This window comes from Tamandua tetradactyla, chromosome Y (genome assembly GCF_023851605.1).
Source record: "Tamandua tetradactyla isolate mTamTet1 chromosome Y, mTamTet1.pri, whole genome shotgun sequence".
NCBI classification, from domain to species: Eukaryota; Metazoa; Chordata; class Mammalia; order Pilosa; family Myrmecophagidae; genus Tamandua; species Tamandua tetradactyla.
The window spans coordinates 16,391,404-16,414,827 of record NC_135354.1 but is presented as its reverse complement, the minus strand read 5'-3'; the positions used below and the strand labels follow the sequence as shown (position 1 = coordinate 16,414,827).

The window sequence follows — 23,424 nt, the reverse complement described above, 5'->3', positions numbered from 1 at the left end:
TACATTCTTGACCAAAAAACACGAACACTAGCATCAATATAAACCAAGATCTAACCAGGCCCTAACAGGCCATGATCACTCCCCTGGTCAGCTCTTCTACCATTTCAATTTTACTTATGGCAGGCATTTTACATCTAAGTTTAAGTCAAATTTTCCAGAACACTTTTAAAGTTACCAAACCTCTAACCTTTTTCTTAACAATATGCCCAAATTTGGCTAGTTTACAATAAATGAACTGCTCAAACATTAAGAGAAATTGCTGTAAGAGTGCTCTGAAAAATCCATGTACTCATGCATCGCCTTGTTATGACTGCAATGGCTTATTAAAAAATAGAAATACACAACAACAACAAAAAACTATCAGGTTATAAGTGCTTATCGAGGATAGAGTGAGCAAGAACTTAATACAGTTTACACGTTATAAATTAATTATATTTTAGAATGATCCCCACTGGCCCCAATATGATATTGTCACTAAGTCCTAATACAGGCTACTGGGTAAGTTTTCTCCCTCTTATTTATGGATGAAATAATAAACTCTGTAATAAGCTGTATCACACCTCTGTGCCAAGGTTTGATTTTAGCCCAAGTTCAGTAAATTTATTTTTGTCATAACAATTGATATTTTGAGTATTACTGAGCCAACAGGACATCAAAATAATAACGCTGCATAAAGTCACAGTACATTAGCAAATGATCCTCAGTCACAAAATTATAAATGCAGTTTGGGGTGGGATAAGCAGAGGAGTTAATCCAAACTACAGCAATTAGGTCTTCAACTTCTGAACAGGGCTGCTGATTGCTCTTTCGTTTCTTCTTATGTCGCTGAGGTCTTTTAAAAACTTTTCTGGAGAATCACAGTTGGCAATGTACTGCAAGTTCTTTAATCTATACTGTACATAGTCTGGCTAAGTCACATGTGGTTTCCATATTAACTTTTGTTTGAAAGCGTGACTTTGCTTCAAGGCAGGTTTCAGTTGCCCCACCAGTCAACCCCCTGGGAGCTGTAATTTCCTCCATATCCTTCACTACTGTAGCAGCCTCCATAAGCACCTGTGAAGACATTTTACAGAAAACTTAAGTTACTCAGGGTTTTTTTTTTTGCCTATTTCTCTTTCCAAGTACTTGGATATAAACAATAAATCTACAGCACTTGATTTCTTGGGAAATTAGAATTGCCTCCCAATAATTTTATTAATACTTTGAAAAAGATGACTGTGAGAAAGAAAAACCATTCCCAACAATATGAAGTTAAATATTATATTACCTCCACTAAATCCTCTGCTGCTTCCATGACCACCTCCACCACTGCGGCTGCTGCTTGGCCGACTACTACCAAAGCTAGAGCTGCCGGATCCGCTACTTTGTCGATAGTCTCTGGCACCAAATCCTCCACTGAATCTACTAAAATGAAAAACAGTATGTGGTGCTTTATGAGAAACAAATTCGCTTAAAATGCCAATTCCCCTCTAAACTTTTTGAATTCTCAATTTCTGATTTTTCATATTCAATTTCCACTGTAGTGAGATGGTGTTTCCAAAGTCCTCTACAGTGAAAGCTGAGCTAACTTCAAACACTTTGAAATCGAAGTTCAAAGCAAGTAAGAGTCAAGGCTCATCCACCCTCATTACAATTTTGTCATTAATATTTACCCCTTAGAACGTCCACGACTGCCACCCTTGTAGTGGTGTTCGTAAGCCATATTTTCTAACCAAGAAGGCACTTCTTGTTTAGCTTCCACAAGAAGATCCAACAAATCCTTGATAATGTTCATGTTTCTTTCATTAAAGAATGAGGTGGCAAGGCCTAAAAGAGTTCAAAAGAATATAAAGTAACTTTGTGTTCTGTCTGTCCTACATACAATATTAAATATACTACCACAATGTTGTATTTACAAGTTAACCAAACTTTAGAGCTTGTTACAAAATTTTGATAGGTTGATAAATCCAACATTAGCTTATCACTGAAGGGATTCTATATTTAAGATCCTTTATAAGCAAACTCTCTACTGCCTAAGAAGATAAAAAGCTAACAATCAGTAATTCAAAGCCATGTTTGAAACGCCTTACCAAGGTTTCCTACACGTCCTGTACGGCCAATGCGATGTACATATTCTTCGATATCACTTGGCAAATCAAAATTAATAACATGTTTCACATTTGAAATGTCGAGTCCTCTTGCTGCCACCTGAAAAAAGCTTTTATTAAAAGAAAGCATAATGCAAAGCATGCTTAACTTGATATTAAAATATATACACACGGCAGTAGCCACTAGAATTGGGCTTCTTCCTGAGCGGAACTGGTGAAGGGCTTCCTCTCTATCTCTCTGTGATCGGTCTCCATGGATACTGGTACAAGCATATCCTTCATGGTATAAGAAATCCTCCAGAGAATCTGCACCCTTTTTGGTCTCAACAAACACTAAGGTCAGTGAATTCTTTCCTGAAAAATCAGAAGATTTTGTTACTAATACTGACTTGGTATTACTGCCCAGTCTAGTATTAAACCTTCTTGGCACTTAATAACATGTATATAGAGCCAAATAAAATAAGCTTAGTTTTAACATGTTTAGAGTGGAGAACAAAACACAAAAACAGAAGATATCCAATTATCTGATACTGTAATTATTCGTATTACCTGTTGCATTGAGAAGGTCAAGCAGAAATGATCGTTTATCTGACTCTTCCACCCAAACTACTTTCTGTGTGATATTCTCAGAGGTAGAGCCAACTCTGCCTACTGCCAGAAAGATATATTCATCCAAGAAATCACGAGCAAGCATCTGAGAAAGAGAAAAGTTAAAAATAAAAGCACTAATGTACTGATATGAACATAAATATCCTAAATATATAAAAATTAACACAGTACCTGTATCTCCTTTGGAAAGGTAGCACTAAACATCATGGTATGGCGCACACCCTTTGGTGGCATAGTATCTTGCTCAACTATACGACGTATCTGAGGTTCAAACCCCATATCTAACATCCGATCAGCTTCATCCAACACTAAGTATCTGTCATGAAAAAAAGACTTGGTTGTGCTTTTATAAGTTAACACACTACTGTATTTCACTCAAATATTACTTTCTAGCCCCACAATTTGGTAAATGGGAAATATAGACTAGGGAGCAGGATAACTAGGATAACCAAAATCATTTAGGCATATTGGCTATTATTTGACTCTGTCCTCATGATTCATAATATCCTCACAACCTCAATAAAAATTTCACTATACTCTCATTCAACTTTCAGTTAATTATATTTCAAATAACTATAAAGCTAAATGTTTAAATTGTTTCTCTACACTTAAATTCATATTTAGTACTGAAGAGTGTAATTTCATTATAACATACAAAAATTTATGAACATAATATTACCATTACCACCCACAAAAAAGATTTTGCATACCATACATAAGACTAACATACTTGCAGAAGTCTAATCCAATCTTTCCTCTTTCCATCATATCCACTAGACGTCCTGGAGTAGCCACTAACAAGTGGCATCCACGTTCTAAGTCTCGAATCTGCTGTACAATATCAGCACCACCATAAACCACACATGGACGAACTCTAGACCGGTATGAGAACTAGAAGCAAAGAATTTATTAGATATTTTAAAAATTGCTAGAATAAAATATGCAATAATCACTAAAAGTCTATTTACTTTTCTGGCTTCTTCATAGATCTGTACTGCCAGTTCTCTTGTCGGGGCTAAAACCAAGGAGATTGGATATTGTTTGCGGCGCCCATATCTTCCATTTTCCTAGGAAATACAATACAATTTAAAAATGAAACTCATATTTTCTTTGTAATTTTGTAGAATCAAAAAAACCTTCACTGAAAAGAAAAATAAAAATTCTCAACATGTTTTAAAAACTGTTCTCAAAAATTCTTACTTTATAGCAAAAGTTTACCTTCACAGCCTTCAAAGCCTCGCCAGGACCATCTGTGTAAATCTGACTTAAGATGGGTAAAAGAAATGCAGCAGTTTTTCCAGACCCTGTGAAGAAAACACTGCTTGTCAACTTTTGAATATTGATAGGAGGTATTTTAGCATTTTCACTATCCTACTACTTCATTATCCCAATTTTTGGAAAACATCATATACACAGCCAAGAAAAGTTATTTCTAAAACACTTCTTTGCAATCTGACCACTGATGCAAAAGCAGCAACAACTTCCATTTACAATCTTCTTTGTAGGTATGGCTCTGTTCTGCTGCTTTGCAAAGCAGAGGTCGTCAAACTATTTACCAGGCAGCCTCTGTCCTTATAGTGCAAAGTGACCACAGGGCATACTTGAAAACATGGGTAAGGCTGTGGGGTCCAATAAAACTCTACTGACAATACAATATGAGCTAGACTTAACAGACATTTATACAACATTACACCCCACAACAGTAAGATACACCTTTTTCTCAAGTGCTCATGGATCATTCTCAAGGATAGACCATATGCTGGGTCACAAGTCTCAATAAATTTAAAAAGATTGAAATCATAAGAAACACTTTTCCAGATCATAAAGGAATGAAGATGAAAATCAATAATAGGCAGAGTGTCAGAAAATTCACAAATAGGAGGCTCTACAACACACTCTTAAACATCCAGTGGGTCAAGGAAGAAATTACAAGAGAAATCAGTAAATTTCTTGAGGCAAATGAAAATGAAAACACAACATATCAAAACTTATGGGATACAGCAAAGGCAGTGCCAAGAGAGAAACTTATTGTCCTAAATGCCTTTATCAAAAAAAGAAGGGCAAAAATCAAGGAATTAACTGTCCACTTGGAAGAAGCAGAGAAAGAACAGCAAACTAACCCCAAAGTAAGCAAAAGGAAAGACATAATGAAGATTAAGAGCAGAAATAAATGAAATTGAGAATATGAAAACAATTGAGAAAAATCAACAAAACCAGAAGAGACAGGATGCAAATAAATAAGGTCAGGAAATAAGAAGAGACATACCACTGACCCCACAGAAATATAGGAAGTAATGACAGGATACTATGAAAAAGTTTATGCTAATAAATACAGCAATGCAGATGAAACTGACAGCTTTCTAGAAAGGCATGAACAACCAACACTGACTGAAGAAGTGAGAAACGATGTCAACAAATAAATCACAAGTAAAGAATCCAATCAGTCATTAAGAAGCTTCCCAGAAAGAAAAGTCCAGGACCAGATGGCTTCATGTGCAAATTCTAGCAAACGTTTCAGAAAGAATTAGTAGCAGTTCTGCTCAAATTCTTCAAAAATATTCAAGAGGCGGGAAGTTACTAACTCATTCTACAAAGCCAACCAACATCATCCTCATACCAAGGTCAGACAAAGATATTACAAAAAAAAAAAAAACTATGGACCAACCTCTCTAATGAATATAGATGCAAAATCTTCAACAAAATTCTAGCAAATCGAATATAGCAACACATTAAAAGAATTGTACACCATGACCAAACAGGATTCATTCCAGGTATCCAAGGATGATTCAACATAAGAAAATCAATTAATGTAATACAACATATCAACAAATAAAAGGAGAAAGACCACATGATCATATTGATTGATGCAGAAAAGGCATTTGACAAAATTCAACATCCTTTCCTGTTGAAAACACTTCCAAGGATAGGTAGGAATAGAAGGCAACTTTCTCAAAATGATAAAGGGAATATATGAAAAATCCACAGCTAACATCATTCTCAATAGGGAAAAACTGAAAACTTTCCCCCTAAGATCAGGAACAAGACAAGGATGTCCACTATCACCACTGTTACTCAATATTGTGTTGGAACTTCTAGCCAGGGCAATTAGAAACAAAAAAGAAATACAAGGCATCAAACTTGGAAAGGTAGAAATAAAATTCTGTTTGCAAATGATATGATAGTACTACATGTCAAAAACCCCCAAAAATCCAGAGCAAATCTACTAGAGCTAATAAATGAGTACAGTCAAGTGGCAGGTTTTACAGTATCAACACTCAAAACTCAGTAGTATTTCTATACACTAGTAATGAACAATCTGAGGGGGAAATAAAAAAAATTCATTTACAATTGCAACCAAAAGAATAAAATATTTAGCAATAAATTTAAATGGGCAAAAGACCTATACAAAGCAAACTGCAAGAAATTATTAAAAGAAATCACGGAAGACCTAAACAGATAGGCAGGCATACCGTGTTCTTGGACTGAAAGACTAAATATAGTTAAGAGGTCAATTCTACCTAAATTGATTTACAGATTCAATGCAATACCAATTAACATCCCAAAAACTTCCTTTTCAGAAACAGAAAAACCAATAAACAAATTTATCTGGAAGGGCAGGGTTTACCAACCAACTAAAAGTATCCTGAGAAAAAAAAAATGAAACCGGAGGTCTCACGCTACCTGACTTCAAGGAGTACTATGAAACTGCACTGATCAAAACAGCAAGGTACTGGCATAAAGATATATATATTGACCAACGGAATTGAATACAGGGTTCAGATATATACTCTCTCATCTATGGACAAATGATCTTTGATAAGGCAGTCAAGCCAACTAATCTGGGACAGAACAGTTTCTTCCATAAATCTTGCCTAGAGAACTTGATATCCACATGCAAAAGAATGTAGATCCATATCTCACACCCTAAACAAAAATTAACTCAAAATGGAACAAAGACCTAAACATTAAATCCAAGATCATAAATTGTTAGAAGAAAATTTGGGAAATATTAATCTTACACTTGTAGGTGGTTTTCTAAACCTTACACGCGAAGCAAGAGCATTAAAGAAAGAAATAAATGGGAATTTCTCAAAATTAAACACTTCTGCACATCAAAGAACTTCATCAAGAAAGTAAAAAGCAACGGGGGGGGCCAAGATGGAGGCTTAGCAATGTGCGCATTTTAGTTCGTCCTCCAGAACAACTACTAAATAACCAGAAACAGTACAGAACAGCTCCCGGAGCCACGATAGTGACCAGACACACAGCGTACCCCAGTCTGGACCAGCTGGACCGGCTGCGAGTCTCCAGAATCGTGAGTTCCCCAAGCTGCGGTGGCCAGTGCTCAGTGCCCCTCACCCACAGGTGGCTTCCCGGAGGGAAAGGAAAGCAACTCTAACAGTAGCAGGGACTGAGACCAACCAAACACCAGTTGTGGCATTAAATAAACAAATTCTGACTACTAAAAATAGACCCCCAGCTCAGGCGAAACTGGTCAGGGCGGAGGTCGCTTATTGGGCTAACTGAAAAAGAGGAAAGGGGATGAGATAGGTTTTTGTGGCTGTTTCTATGGAGGCTTGGCTTCCTCTGGATTCAGCGGTGGGACTACTCGGGCTGCAACTGCCCCAGGAATAGCCAGAAACAGACTGCTTTCAGGGCCATCTCCCATGTGCGCCTTCCCCAGGGAAGAGGTGAAGCCCAACTTAGGTGGAATCTCTCTCTCAAGGAATTCAGACCCCAGGGCTTGGCAATTGAAGCCATTAAAACCAGCCTACAATCTCTCCTCTGTCTCCACCATGCCCCCAGCACGGAGAGTCTTCCAAAGTTAAAGAAGCAACAACATCTTTTGCTGGTGGGACCTGCAGACAGACAAGCGCTATATACTGGGCAAGATAAGAAAAACAGAGCCCAGAAAGTCACAGTAAAGTCTTTCAACCTGCTGGGTCTCACCCTCAAGGAAAACTGAGACAGGTGACTCCTTCCCCCTCATAGGAGGCCAGTTCAGTCCGGGATAACCCGGCTGTAGTCTGTAATACCTGTGTATACCCCTACTAAGGGTGAACCTTACAAGCAGGACAGGAAACAAGAAAACAAGAACTGAAAAATTACCCTCTGTTAAACAAACCTTAAGCTAGAGGCCCAGAAAAAGCTGAACTGAAGGTCAATGAACAGATAGACAACAAACTCATCTAGCAAGAAAACCCTAGGTAAGATAGGTGAAAACAATCTCCAGAATAAACTAATTAAGGTAATTAAATGTCTAGATGCCAGCAAAAAATAACAAATCACACCAGGAAAATTGAAGATATGGCCCAGTCAAAGGAACAAACCAATAGTTCAAATGAAATACAAGAGTTGAAACAACTAATTCAGAATTACGAACAGACAAGGAAAACCTCACCAAAAACCAAATCAATGGATTGAGGGAGGATATGAAGAAGGCAAGGAATGACAAGAAGAAGAAATGGAAAGTATAAAAAAACAAATCACAGAACTTACGGGAATGAAAGATACAGTAGAAGAGATGAAAAAAAAAAACAATGGAAACCTACAATGGTAGATTTCAAGAGACAGAGGTTAGGATTAGTGAACTGAGGGTGGAACATCTGAAATCCAAAAAGAAACAGACACTATAGGGAAAAGAATAGAAAAATATGAACAGGGACTCAGGGAATTGAATGATAATATAAAGCACACAAATATACGTGTTGTGGGTGTCCCAGAAGGAGAAGAGAAGGGAAAAGGAGGAGAAAAACTAATGGAAGAAATTATCACTGAAAATTTCCCAACTCTTAGGAAAGACCTAAAATTGCAGATCCAAGAAGTGCAGCACACCCCAAAGAGAATAGATACAAATAGATGTTCTACAAGACACTTACTAGTCAAAATGTCAGAGGTCAAAGAGAAAGAGAGGATCTTGAAAGCAGCAAGAGAAAAGCAATCCATCACATACAAGGGAAACCCAATAAAGCTATGTGTAGATTTCTCAGCAGAAACCATGGAGGCGAGAAGACAGTGGGATGAAAAATTTAAATTACAAAAAGAGACAATCTGCCAAACAAGAATTCTATATCCAGCAAAATTGTCCTTCAAAAATGAGGGAGAGGGCGGGCCGCGGTGGCTCAGCGGGCAAGAGTGCTTGCCTGCCGTGCCGGAGGACCCCGGTTCGATTCCCGGCCCCAGCCCATGTAAAAAACAAACAAACAGGGCGGGCCGTGGTGACTCAGCGGGCAAAGTGCTTGCCTGCTATGCCGGAGGACCTCGGTTCGATTCCCGGCCCCAGCCCATGTAACGAAAACGGAGAAACAAAATACAATAAAACAAGAAAATGTTTAAAAGATGTTTCCCTTTCTTCCTCTCTTCCTTCCTTCTATCCTTCCTTCCTTCTCTCTGTCTTTCCTTTAAAAAAAACAAACAAACAAACAAACAAACAAACAAAATATAATAAAACAAGAAAATGTTTAAAAATGTTTCCCTTCCTTCCTTCCATCCTTCCTTCCTTCTCTGTCTTTCCTTCCCTTCCTCCCTCTCTCTAAAAAAAAAAAAAAAAAAAAAAGAGGGAGAAATTAAAACATTTTCAGGCAAAAAAATCACTGAGAGAATTTGTGACCAAGAGACCAGCTCTGCAAGAAATACTAAAGGGAGCACTAGAGACAGATACGTAAAGACAGAAGAGAGAGGTGTGGAGAAGAGTGTAGAGAGAAGGAAAATCAGATATAACATAAACAATACAAAAGGAAAAATGGCAGAGGAAAGTATCACCCAAACAGTAATAACACTGTATGTTAATGGACTGAACTCCCCAATCAAAAGACAAAGACTGGCAGTATGGATTAAAAAACAGGATCCTTCTATATGCTGTCTACAGGAAACACATCTTAGACCCAAAGATAAACAGGTTGAAAGTGAAAGGCTGGGAAAAGATATTTCATGCAAATAACAACCAGAAAAGAGCAGGAGTAGCTATACTAACATCCAAAAAATTAGACCTCAAATGTAAAACAGATAAAAGGGACAAAGGATACTATCTACTAATAAAAGGAACAATTCAACAAGAAGAAATAACAATCATAAACATTATGCACTGAACCAGAATGCCCCAAAATACGTGAGGCAAACACTGCAAACACTGCAAAGGGAAATAGACACATTTGTCATAATAGCTGGAGACTTCAATTCCCCACTCTCATCAATGGACAGAACATCTAGACGGAGGATCAATAAAGAAACAGAGAATTTGATTACAATAAATGAGCTAGACTTAACGGACATTTGAGGACATTGCACTCCACAACAGCAGGATACACCTTTTTCTCAAGTGCTCATGGATCATTCTCAAAGATAGACCACATGCTGGGTCACAAAGCAAGTCTCAACAAATTTAAAAAGATTGAAATCATACACAACACTTTCTCAGATCATATAAAGGAATGAAGTTGGAAATCAATAATAGGCAGAGTGCCAGAAAATTCACAAATATGTGGAGGATTAACAACACACACTTAAACAACCAGTGGGTAAAGGAAGAAATTACAAGAGAAATCAGTAAATATTTCGAGGCAAAAGAAAATGAAAACACAACATATCAAAACTTATGGGATGCAGCAAAGGCAGTGCTAAGAGGGAAATTATTGCCCTAAATGCCTATATCAAAAAAGAAGAAAGGGCAAAAATTCAGGAATTAACTGCCTACTTGGAAGAACTGGAGAAAGATCAGCAAACTAACCCCAAAGCATGCAAAAGGAAAGAAACAACAAAGATTAGAGCAGAAATAAATGAAATTGAGAACATAAAAACAATAGAGAAAATTAATAAGACCAGAAGTTGGTACTACGAGAAAGACAATAAGACTGATGGGCCCTTAGTAAGCTTGACAAAAAGAAGAGAGAGGATGCAAATAAATAGGATGAGAAATGGAAGAGGAGACATAACCACTGACCTCACAGAAATAAAGAAGGTAATAATAGGATACTATGAACAACTTCATGCTAATAAATACAACAATGTCGATGACATGGACAAATTCCTAGAAAGGCATGAATGACCAACTCTGACTCAGGAAGAAATAGATGACCTCAACAAACCAATCACAAGTAAAGAAACTGAATCAGTCATTAAAAAACTTTCCAAAAAGAAAAGTCCAGGACCAGACAGCTTCACATGTGAATTCTACCAAACATTCCAGAAAGAATTAGTACCAACCCTGCTCAAACTCTTCAAAAAAATTGAAGTGGACGGAAAGCTACCTAAATCATTCTATGAAGCCAACATCACCCCTCATACCAAAACCAGGTAAAGACATTACAAAAAAAGAAAACTACAGACCAATCTCTCTAATGAATATAGATGCAAAAATCCTCAACAAAATACTAGCACATTGAATCCAGCAACATAAAAGAATTATACATCATGACCAAGGACTGATCCCAAGTATGCAAGGACGGTTCAACAAAAGAAAATCAATTAATGTAATACACCATATCAACAAATCAAAGCAGAAAAATCACATGATCATCTCGATGCAGAGAAGGCATTTGACAAAATTCAACAATCCTTACCTGTTGAAAACACTTCAAAGGATAGGAATATAAGGGAACTTCCTTAAAATGATAAAGGGAATATATGACAAACCCACAGCTTATATCATCCTCAATGGGGAAAAATTGAAAACCTTCTCCCTAAGATCAGGAACAAGACAAGGATGTCCACTATCACCACTGTTATTCAACATCGTGTTGGAAGTTCTAGCCAGAGCAATTAGGCAAGAAAAAGAAATACAAGGCATCAAAATTGGAAAGGAAGAAGTAAAACTATCACTGTTTGCAGATGATATGATACTATACGTCGAAAACCCTGAAAAACCCACAGCAAAACTACCAGAGCTAATAAACAAGTACAGCAAAGTAGCAGGTTACAACATCAACATTCAAAAATCTGTAGTGTCTTTATACACTAGCAATGAACAAGCTGGGGTGGAAATCAAGAAACGAATTCCATTTACAACTGCAACTAAAAGAATAAAATACTTAGGAATTTTGTCTCTTTTGTCTCTTTAGTTAAAAGACCTATACAAAGAAAACTACAGGAAACTGCTAAAAGAAATCACAGAACACCTAAATAGATGGAAGGGCATACCATATTCATGGACTGGAAGACTAAACATAGTTAAGATGTCAATTCTACCTAAATTGATTTACAGATTCAACACAATACCAATCAAAATCCCAGCAACTTACTTTAAGAAACAGAAAACCAATAAGGAAATCTATCTGGAAGGGCAGGGTGCCCCGAATTGCTAGAAGTATTTTGAGGAAAAAAAATGAAGCTGGAGGTCTCATGCTGCCGGACTTTAACGCATATTATGAAGCCACAGTGGTCAAAACAGCATGGTACTGGCATAAAGATAGATATATTGACCAATGGAATCGAATAGAGTGTTCAGATATAGACCTTCTCATCTATGGACATTTGATCTTTGATAAGGCAGTCAAGCCAACTCACCTGGGACAGAACAGTCTCTTCAATAAACGGTGCCTAGAGAACTGGATATCCATATGCAAAAGAATGAAAGAGGACCCGTATCTCACACCCTATACTAAAGTTAACTCAAAATGGATCAAAGATCTAAACATTAGGTCTAAGACCATAAAACAGTTAGAGGTAAATATAGGGAGATATCTTATAAATCTTACAATTGGAGGCGGTTTTATGGACCTTACACCTAAAGCAAGAGCACTGAAGAAAGAAAGAAAGAAATGGGAGCTCCTCAAAAATTAAACACTTTCGTGCATCAAAGAACCTCATCAAGAATGTAAAAAAACCACCTACACAATGGGAGACAATATTTGGAAATGACATATCAGATAAAGGTCTAGTATCCAGAATTTATAAAGAGATTGTTCAACTCAACAACAAAAAGTCAGTCAATCCAATTACAAAATGGGAGAAAGACTTGAACAGACACTTCTCAGAAGAGGAAATACAAATGGCCAAAAGGCACATGAAGAGATGCTCAATGTCCCCGGCTATTAGAGAAATGCAAATCAAAACCACAACTAGATACCATCTCACATTCACCAGAACGGCCATTATCAACAAAACAGAAAATGACAAGTGTTAGAGAGGATGTGGAGAAAGAGGCACACTTATTCACTGTTGGTGGGAGTGTCAAATGGTGCAACCACTGTGGAAGGCAGTTTGGCGGTTCCTCAATAAGCTGAATATAGAACTGCCATATGACCCAGCAATACCATTGCTAGGTATCTACTCAGAGGACTTAAGGGCAAAGACACATACGGACATTTGCACACCAATGTTTATAGCAGCATTATTTACATTTCAAGAGATGGAAACAGCCAAAACGTCCATCAACAGACGAGTGGCTAAACAAACTGTGGTATATGCATATGATGCAATATTATGTAGCTGTAAGACAGAATAAAGTTATGCAATATGTAACAACATGGATGAACCTTAAGGACATTATACTGAGTGAGACTAGGCAAAAACTAAAGGACAAATACTGTATGGTCTCACTGATATAAACTGACATTAGTGAATAAACTCAGAGAATTTTCTTGGTAGCAGAGACCCCATCAGAAGATAGAAATAGGGTAAGATACTGGATAACTGGAGCTGAAGGGATACAGATTGTGCAACAGGACAATTTGAAAACTCAGAAATGAACAGCACACTACTACCTAATTGTAATACAATTATGTTAAAACACTGAATGACGCTGAGTGTAAGAATGATAGAGGGAGAAGGGCTGGGGCACAAATTAAATCAGAAAAAAAGACAATAAAGACTGAGATATAATAATCTAGGAATGTCTAGAATATATAATAATTGTAAACAAATGTACAAATTTTAAAAATGTTTTTGCGTAAGAAGAAAGGAATGTCATTACTGCAGGTTGCTGAAAACAGATGACAATATTTTAAAATTTCAATTTATGTGTGAGACTAAAGCAAAAAATGTTCATTCGTACAAAATTTTTATTCTGACGCATGCATTTCCTAATATAACTTAAAGACAGCTTAACTGAACACCGTTAAGCATATAGAACCTTGAGTAGGACATGAGATTTTGTTGGTTCGTCCAGAGCGATGCCCCGATAAATCCCAGTGACCTGAAGAGTGACTAGAAAAGTATTTGCAAAGTCAGGAAATGGTGAGAATGGGGGAAAATTTAACTTCCCCAAGTTGAATTCTTGATATTCTGACAAACTGTGTGGAAAACCAAAGCTATAGGCTAAGCCTCCAATCTTGGGGTTTGTTCAAATGAAATTTAACCCCTCAAAGGATAGGTCAAGCCTACTTAAAATTAGGTCTAAGAGTTACCCCCCACACACAACAGAACCTCTTTTGTTGCTCAGATGTGGGCTTTCTCTCCAGCCAACACAACAAGCAAATTCACCCCCCTTTCCCATCTACGTGGGACATGACTCCCAGTGGTGTGGACCTTCCTAGCAAAGTGGGAATGAAACCCTAGAATGAGCTGAGACTCAGCATCAACAGACTGAGAAAACCTTCTTGACAAAAAGGGGGAAGAATGAAATATGACTAAGTGTCAATGGCTGAGAGATTCCAAACAGTACAGAGAGGTTATCCTGGAGATTATTCTTACACATTAAGTAGATATCACCTTGTTACAGTCAAGACAATGGAGAGGGAGGAAGGGAACTGCCTGAAAATGTACAGCTGTATTCCAGTAGCCATGCTTCTTGAAGATGATTATATAATGATATGGCTTTCAAAATGTGACTGTGCAATTGTGAAAACCTTGTGTCTTATGCTCCTTTTATCTACCTTGTCAACAGACAAGTGGAACATATGGAATAAAAATAAATAATAGGGGGAACAAATGTTAAAACAAATTTAGTTTGAAATGTTAGCAATCAATGAAAGAGAAGGGTAAGGGGTATGGTATGTATAAATTTTTTTTCTGTTTTCCTTTTATTTCTTTTTCTGAATAGATGCAATTATTTCAAGAAATGATCATGATGATGAATATACAACTTCGTGATGATACTGTGAATTACTGATTATATATGTAGAATGGAATGATCAAAATAGGAATGTCTGCATTTGTTTGGTGTTTTTTGGTATTAAAAAAAACTCTACTGGTAAAAACAGGTTCTAAGTTTCTCAACCCCAAGTAAAACATGTAATTCTTTTTAAAAGATATTTAAAAATGACAAATAGTATACATGTACACATACAAGGAAAATATTGAAATTTTTTATTCAGCTAAATTTCTGACAAATACACACTACTAAGTGTTCCAATCCTTCAAATCTAAGGCTACACAAAGGGATATCTTACTTTACTTGTGAAACTATCTTATTTCCTAAGGCAGAGATTTTGTGGATCACAGGCTAGACCCTTCCAATTCAGTGGTTACAATGCTTTTCCACCACTGTAATCACAGTAATTTTCCCCACTGCAATAATATCAAGATGACGATTTGAAACAGGTGTCTCTTTAACAAAAATATTTGTCACTTCAGAAATTTCAATGGTGAAAGGCAAAGAAACCTAGTAATGATTACCTATTTCACAATCAGACAAAATATAGGACTCAGGCCTCCTTAACATCTGGAACCCAGACACTCCAAGGCACATTTCTAATTGCACTATTTTTAAGTTTTGTCTTGGAAATTTCTTACTTTCTAATTAACTGAGCTTACCTGTTTGGGCACAAGCCATGAGGTCTCTTTTTTCTTTGATAATAGGAATGGCATGCTTTTGTACTGGAGTAGGACGAGTGTAACGAGTAAGCTCAATGTTTCCCATGATTATCTCTCCCATCTCTATATCACTGAACTGTCAAAAAATTTAATGACATACATAAATAAAACTAAAAGTGCTGAAAGTTCGTTTGATTTTACACTAACAATAAAAGTAAACCAAGGAAAAGCCTTTGGTGACTTAATTTCTAATAGGTGTTTCGGTCTATTAGAGATCAGATCAGTGATCTAATCTGTATGACTATGTTCTGGCTTCTTCAAATATTAGACAAATTTTCTATTTCAGTAATATTCACACGGTGATGATCTCAATTTCTCCCTTTTTCTAACCCAATGAAGTTATCATTATTGCTTTAAAGACCTGTTAAAGTATGTCCTCTGACTTTATCAGGAAGAACTATACCTTTGGGAAGTCCATCTCATCTGGTAACAGAACATTTTTATGTCCTCTAAATAAAATCAACTTAAAAACTTACATTTTCAATATGTGGAGGACAGTTGTTGCCAGTTGCCTCTACTGGTATGTCATCATATTTCTCAAAATTAATCCCAGTGTTTCCTCCAGAAAAGAGTTCCCTAAAATCAAATGAGTTTTACATGTTACTTTAGGTAATAATGTAACAATTTAACAATTAACATACACTCCAAAAACTTACTGCTCCAAGCGTTCGCTCGGTGGGAGCGGTTTTGACCAGTCATCTTCATCTAATCTATCACACCAACGACTATGTCCACCACGTTCAAATTTGCCAAAGCCTGTCCTATCACTGCGACTGCCAATGCCTTCATAGTCACTCCTTCCACGATCATCAAACCTGAACAACACAAGTAACTAATCAGAATGTTTTCATATAATCAGTACCAGATTATCATCACCTCTCCAGAAATGCATCAGCATAAAACATATACTGTTGGTCATAACTACACAATATTCAAAGATGTCAATAATCAAATACTGGCTTATTTTCACTCGTCCAATTATCTAGTTCATAATTTAAGACTCCATTTAAAAAACTATGCATCCTTTCTTAGATTTTTGTTAAATTATACAGTTTATTGTTAAATTATACAGTTTAATAACAAACTTCATAACATTTATAACAGCGATACTCTAAAAGTATTTAGAAAATCAAGAGAACATTAAGTATCATTTGTCCCAGTTATGCGTGGCTATAAAAGAAAATTCACATGACAACACTAAAAATGGTTTAAAGAATTTTAGAACTGAAACAAGACTAACTTATGATTACCACAGATAACTTTAGAAAATCAATTTACCATATTTGTTCAATGAAAAAAATCTTAAAATTAGTCAGAAAAATGAGAAAAATTTTAACCAAATAAAAATGAATCTCATGATGTCAAATGATCTATTTCATGTAATTTCTCCTTAACAAATTTAGCAAAAACCTTAAGATTTAACAAAGCAAATAAAACCCAGTATAGGAAAAACACTACACAAAAGGATCAAGAGTATCAAAGATGTGAACATATAAAATTTAAGCCCTGTCCATTAACCGCTATTTTATAAACACAATAGCATGTTAAAGTTTCATTTACCTTCCTCTTGATCCACTTCCACGGTCACTGAAGTAACTGGGCTTTCCTCTTGAATCACGAGACCCAAAACTGCTGTAGGCATCCTTGTCTTTAATAGAACTCCACCCTGAACTATCTTTATCATAGGTTCCTTCAACAAAACAGTAAGAATTAAAGTTGACAAAATTCTGTTTCCTGTATTTCCAAACTGAAAGCTCTATGTTGACAAGTCTTCCCTCTTAAGGAAATTACCTTGTCAAAATATTGGCAAAAAGAAGATCAGATTCTTAGTTGATAACAACAGAATTTCAAAAATCTTTTGATCTCTTTTCCATTAGAACTGCTGTATTAAACGAAGTAATCTCATAAATTACACTCAAATTACTCATATTAGCAACTTTTTGTAGCAGTCAGTGAACAGGACTTTTAAGTTCTTTTCAACAGTAATACAAACAAAAGTCAGCTGAGTATCTTTAATTTCTTAGATGCAATCTGGTTTCATTTAATACTATCTTAAAAGAAAAATCAGTAAACCGAAGTAATCAATACGAAACAAGGAATTTCAATCATTGCCTATTTTGTTCTACCAATTTTAGATGTATTAAAAATAACTATAGGGCGGGCCGCGGTGGCTCAGCGGGCAAGAGTGCTTGCCTGCCGTGCCGGAGGACCCCGGTTTGATTCCCGGCCCCAGCCCATGTAAAAAACAAACAAACAAACAAAATATAATAAAACAAGAAAATGTTTAAAGATGTTTCCCTTTCTTCCTCCCTTCCTTCCTTCCATCCTTCCATCCTTTCTTCCTTCTCTGTCTTTCCTTCCCTTCCTCCCAAAAAAAAAAAATAATAAAATAAAATAAAATAAAAATAACTATATTTAAATAATAATACCGCATTTCTAAAACTAATCCTTGCACAGCCTTGTGTTCTTCAATCCATCACTCTCCATGAAGTCTTAAAAATTAATTTCACATTAAGGTATCGACAAGGCTCCAACACTCACAACTGAAATACCACTACTCTCCTTGGAGGCATTTAATATGCTTTGGGTACAACTCTAGCCAGGAATTATTAATACTGAGACTACCCATGAAAAGAAACTGTGCATCAACTTAAAAACATCATCAGCCTACATACTTCTCTATTTCTTGTTAGAAGTAGAGAAAACACTTAATGAGACTACAAACTACATATAAGAACACAAGCACAAGCTGCAGAATGTTTCCACCTTCCCGAAACGTCCCCTATTTACCACCATCCTTACATTTTAATCAGTTTCTAAACTCTAATCCTCAATTTTTTGATTACCTAATTCGATAGGCAGATTGCATCTGCTGAACCACACATCATTCAATGAGGTTAATATCCAACACTTATAAGCTTAACAGAAGACACCAAGTTTTCAGTTTCAATACATTTTAAACAACATCTTTCAAGTTAATATTTAACTATCTAAGATCAGAGGATCCCTTCAACCTATTGAGTGTGCCCAAAACTGTAACAATCCTATATTCATTTCAGGAGCTTTTCAAGATGCCAAGAATTAGAACTTTACAACCAGGCAATTTGCTTTCCATATTAGTGAGCTTTCTTCTCGTCAAAACACAAATTACTCCAATAGTGAATCTATACAAATCTAAGTCCTTTGGGCTCTAAACATGGCAAGGAAATAATAACTTACTGTTCTGCGACTTTATTAGCTTTCCAAATCTAAGAAGTATTAGTTTCTGCAGACAGCCCAAAAGTATAGAACAAATGTTTACAGAGAGATCCCTAAATTATTTCACATTTCCTAGTTTTTACTAATTTTTGAAGGAAGCAAAAATTAGATCTGCAAAGTTCCAACTACAGCTTACCCTTTGAAGCTTCTCTGTTCCTTAAGTGAGGAGGTATATAGCGCCCTTCTAAAAGAGAAAACATAAAATTAAGGACCTATCATAGTACTGAATACACAACTATGCGATGATACCGTGAGCCACTGATTGTACACCACGTACGGACTATGTGGGTGAAATTTCTCAATAAAAGTATATTAAATAAAAAAAGAGCCTATAAAGGCCACCCAAATCATTTTTTACCAGAATGTGTATTAAAAAATAAAGTTGCTGGAAAAGGACACTGCAAATGAGAAAAAAAATCTAACCTAAGCTATTGCTTGTAAACTCGCCCCCCCAGCAAAGAAATTAGTTTACTTTGATCCTAAGAGCTAAGAATTCTCAAATACATCTCAAGTGTTACTAATGGTTTTTGAAACAAGATTTCTATACAACTAGCACTTCAAGAAATTATTAATGAACTTAGCCTACACACTCAAAGGGAAAAAAAGGGTTAAGTAACATTACAGTTAAATGAGTTTTTTGGCTTTTTTTATTTCTAGTCTCATAAAATTAATACACAATCAACATGAAAAGCTAGGAAGGAATGTATAAAGAGTTTTAACCGTAGGTTCTCCACAAGTTTTAGTCAATCAACTGCTGCTCTGTATACAAAAATACACTTATGAATAGAAACTAAAGCAATTTAACTACATGTAGAGGGAAGGTAGGTATACCCAAAAATCCAGATTTTAACTAACACTCTCTGTTCAAAAGGCCTTTTTATACCTAGCCTTTTAAAGAAAATTTGATTTGACTGAAATTTATAATTCCAACCACCACCCAAACAAGAATCAGTAGAGGTCCTTGTTTCTAGTTTCATGATCTTCAAAGTAAAGCGGCAACAGTAGCTATAACAAATATAAATTCCCTTTTATACGACTTAACAAAATTCAAGGTAAAAGAAACCATTCTCATTTCCTTTATGCTTAACAGGGACTCACATCAAACATACTCAGTTTTCTAAAATAACATGAGTCTTAAGAAAATTTTACTCCTGTTAACTTTTCACTAAAACACACACACAAAACACTATTCACATGGCAAAACTGTAAGAAAAAAGTAATCCAAAATTAACATGTCCAATGAAATTAACATTACCTCTAATAAAAATTCAATTTATCTATAAAATAATTTACTTACTACTTGCTGTACTTCCTGCTCCACTCTGATTATCTGAGGAGTTCAGGTCTAGACCAGCAAACTAGAAAAGAGATATTAACAACTCACATGCTGACATAACTACACTTTACTAAGGGAAAAATAGGCACAGGGAGTATGAAAGAAAACAAACCAAGAGTCCATTTAGTAGTTGCTCTGTCTGGCTCAGGTTATTTTAAAGAGGCTTTGAATTCATTCTACAAAGCATGAAAGAAAAAGCAACACCTACATGCCAACATTACCCAACAAGAAACCGGGTTAAAATTCATTTTCACAGATTTTCTTAATAACTTCCTTTTCTGTGAAGTTCCTTAACCACCAAACTAAATATTGTTATCACCGTGAATCTTAAGTATTGAACATTACTTAATGTCAAATTTCAGGTCCAGTCAATGCCACTGATTTTCTATTTAGGATTCTAAACAAACATTTAAAATCTTCCTTCTCTAAATACTATATAGTGCAGCTGTTATCAATTCAGTTTACTATAATAAAACAAGAAACTAACATCCATCATTTAGCCAATACTAAGCCACTATTAATACCACATCATTTAATCCCTGCCATGCTATCAATGAGGTAGTATGCATTTCTCTCGTTTTAGATGAAACAAACACAAGTTCTTCCTCACAAAGCTTCTAAGTTTCACAACTGGCATTCAATGCTTTTAAAAGAGTAGTACATAGCACTGTCTTTAACCTTCATTTCTATACATCCCTTTCCACCTGATGTTCTCTACACCATAATAGTTACCTCTACTGCACCTTTGTAGTAACTAACCACTTAGCTGTAAGAGGTAGAAAACGTGTGCCAAAACATTTTCAGAAAACAAGGTTGAAACTTTGCAAAGAAAACCCGGTATCGCAAATACTAAAACCACTATGTTGCAAAAGTTGAAAGCATAACGAATTATATTTTTCAGCCACTAATACATTTTTTTAACATATCAAGTTTTTTTTTTCAGGTAAAATCTGTTCATTATTTAATTCTGGCCCACAAAAACTAATCTATTGAGTGTTAAAATAAATGGCTTTACGTTTAATTTGTAGCTAACATATTAAAAAAGCATCTTCGACAGAAAACGTTAGACAACTGCCTGCATTCCTTTAGAGACCGGATTTTTACTCAACCTAGCAAGCATCAAGAATAGCAGGATAATATATATAATCCCGTGTCGTCATTAAACAAATAGTCTAAGACATTTAAGTTCTTCATCTAATTATACATAACATTAAAATTACGTGGCTTCACGTCACTGCAAGAAGTTTCTCAAATTTTCCGGAAGACATACCCTAAACCAATTTTCACTACAAAAAACATGGAGCACAAAAGTGCTTTATAAAGCGACCAAAAGACTTCCAAAATTTCGCTGAAGGCAATGCCGTGATTTTACAAAAACCCTCCAGTACTCTGCGGTTCTCAACACCACATTTTACATTCGAGGCCACACCTGGGTTTCGACTTACTCAATGCTTTCCCCAAAGGAATCAACAAGGACAAGGAAACACAACTTTTCCCACCAACCGTCACCGTCGTTCCCCACCAACCATCATTTCCGTTTTTTTTTTTTTCCTTTTGGCCTACACGGCATCAAACGCGTAACTGAAGGACTCATACAATGAAAGGTGAAACACTAAAACGAGAAACAAATCGCGCGGTCCTCGGCCAAATCGCCATACGGAACCTATCGAAATTAATTAATTAGTATAGAACCATGCCAGAGTTCTTAACCTCCCAAGCTCCTACAATTGGCCATCCATTATCGCCAAACACCGATTCACAGCCCTTCCTTCTCCCCTCCCTTTCTTTCCGGTTGTTCTGCGTCACACAACTTTTCAGCCCAGAAACGCGGTTTTCCAGCTTTGGCACCCCGCCTGCTCTAACCCCGCGTATAACACAAGATACCGGTTCCTTTATCCTTTAGAGTTACTTTACCTGTCCGATGCCCCTCCCCGGACTTCTCCACTCATCCACGCCGCACCACACAACGGATGCCGCCGCCATTACCCGGAAAGGACGTCCTCCCCGCCCCCTCGCTACCACTTTGCGACCGAAGTCCACCTCCCGCTTACAAGTCTCCGGCGCTTCAAAACCAGAATCTGGACCACTTGTTTAGTCAAACCTTCTAGACTTAGGGAAAAAAGCCCCACCCATTCTATAATCATTTGATACTCTCACGTGCCCGTCTAAAGCCGCGCACTCACAAACAAAAGCCGCCATTGCGCACGTTTCGGATACATTACTTCAAACCAACCCGGAAATCTGCCTGACCAAGAACCACAATACTACTACCACAACCCTGTCTCTTCCACATGCCTTCCCCGTGTACAATTTAACTCACTTTTCGTGTACTCTCACAGCCCGACCCACCAAGCGGGAAGTTAAAATGGCTAGCTAGCGCTGCGCCAAACTATGTTAGGTCACAGAAGGGATATAGGCCGTCTCGACAGGGTTATTTGGACTCACCTGCTGGTCCACCCCGACCGTATTTTCCGACTCCACATGACTCATCACTGAAGAATGGCGAAACTTCGCAGTTCTTCCACAGCAGTACAATCTGGAATACACAATCGCCGCGCCGAAGAACTCCAACGGTTAAGTCCCCGGTTCCGCCACGGCTCTATTATATCCAGTCGGACAGTTTTACGTCAAACGTAGAACATGCGCCTTACACCTCAGCTCCCCCACCCCCAACTCCTCTAAAACTACCGTTACTTCGCCGGGCTAACTCGCGTTTGTCTAGTCATAACCTCGCGGGACCTTGTAGTCCCGTACTAAATGCTCTCAAAATTCGCGAGAGTTTTAATTCCCCCACGCGCCCTGAATTTCCTGGAATTCCCGAGAACTTGCGAGAATTCGCCGTCTTCCGCTTTCTTCCTTGTGAGAAGTCTTGAACATAGCGGCAGTGTGCCCTTGTCTCGCCCCACACACGTACCGTACCTCCTCCTTTCCGTTTTTCCTCTAGCACTCTCCTTTTTCCTTTCGGTTTTGGGAATCTGAGATTTAGTGAAATTTCTCCGTTCTCTCTTATCCTCGCCCGCCTTTTAGAAGTTTCCCCCAAAGTTGGAACTAGTCAAAAAAAAATTCTGAACTGAAAAGATAGAGGGTGATCCCAGATGGCGGGTGTGATGGCCATTTTGAGAAGCGATCTGCGGTGACTTGGATAGAACTCTGTAGGTTCGAAACAAAAGAAGAGGTGGAGGGATGAATTCAGTGGAGGGCGGAAGGTGACCGACTAGTTGGGACACTGGCAGCACAAGCTGCAAGCCAGTCGCTCCCTTGCGTGCAGTTTCTTAGGTAGCGGGACTGAGGCTGTGAATTCGAGACCCCTTCTTTCCTAGGTGCTTGAGCGCACTTTATAAGCACAATTTTCTTGCCTCAAGCGGTGAGGAAACAATGAGATAA

General features: G+C 37.1%; 1 protein-coding gene across 8 annotated transcripts; it reads right to left on the bottom strand.

Annotated features, from left to right (window-relative positions):
* Positions 1–573: 573 nt before the first annotated feature.
* LOC143672563 (ATP-dependent RNA helicase DDX3X-like) lies at positions 574–23,370 on the bottom strand. 8 transcript variants are annotated; one of them, XM_077147149.1, is made up of 18 exons: positions 22,960–23,370; positions 22,486–22,639; positions 20,002–20,062; positions 18,841–18,888; positions 17,007–17,136; positions 16,103–16,261; positions 15,923–16,022; positions 15,387–15,522; positions 3,915–4,000; positions 3,665–3,763; positions 3,427–3,587; positions 2,868–3,012; positions 2,637–2,781; positions 2,260–2,441; positions 2,070–2,187; positions 1,653–1,806; positions 1,268–1,404; positions 574–1,053 (listed from the first exon to the last, which is right to left on the bottom strand). In XM_077147149.1, exons 2-18 carry the CDS (start codon positions 22,528–22,530, stop codon positions 974–976), a joined length of 1,986 nt encoding a protein of 661 aa, XP_077003264.1. In that variant the 5' UTR covers positions 22,531–22,639; positions 22,960–23,370; the 3' UTR covers positions 574–973. The 8 variants fall into 8 exon arrangements, with proteins under 8 accessions (XP_077003264.1, XP_077003263.1, XP_077003265.1 ...); XM_077147148.1 differs by having other exon boundaries at positions 22,486–23,370; XM_077147150.1 differs by having other exon boundaries at positions 1,268–1,401; positions 22,486–23,370.
* Between the last annotated feature and the right edge of the window lie 54 nt (positions 23,371–23,424).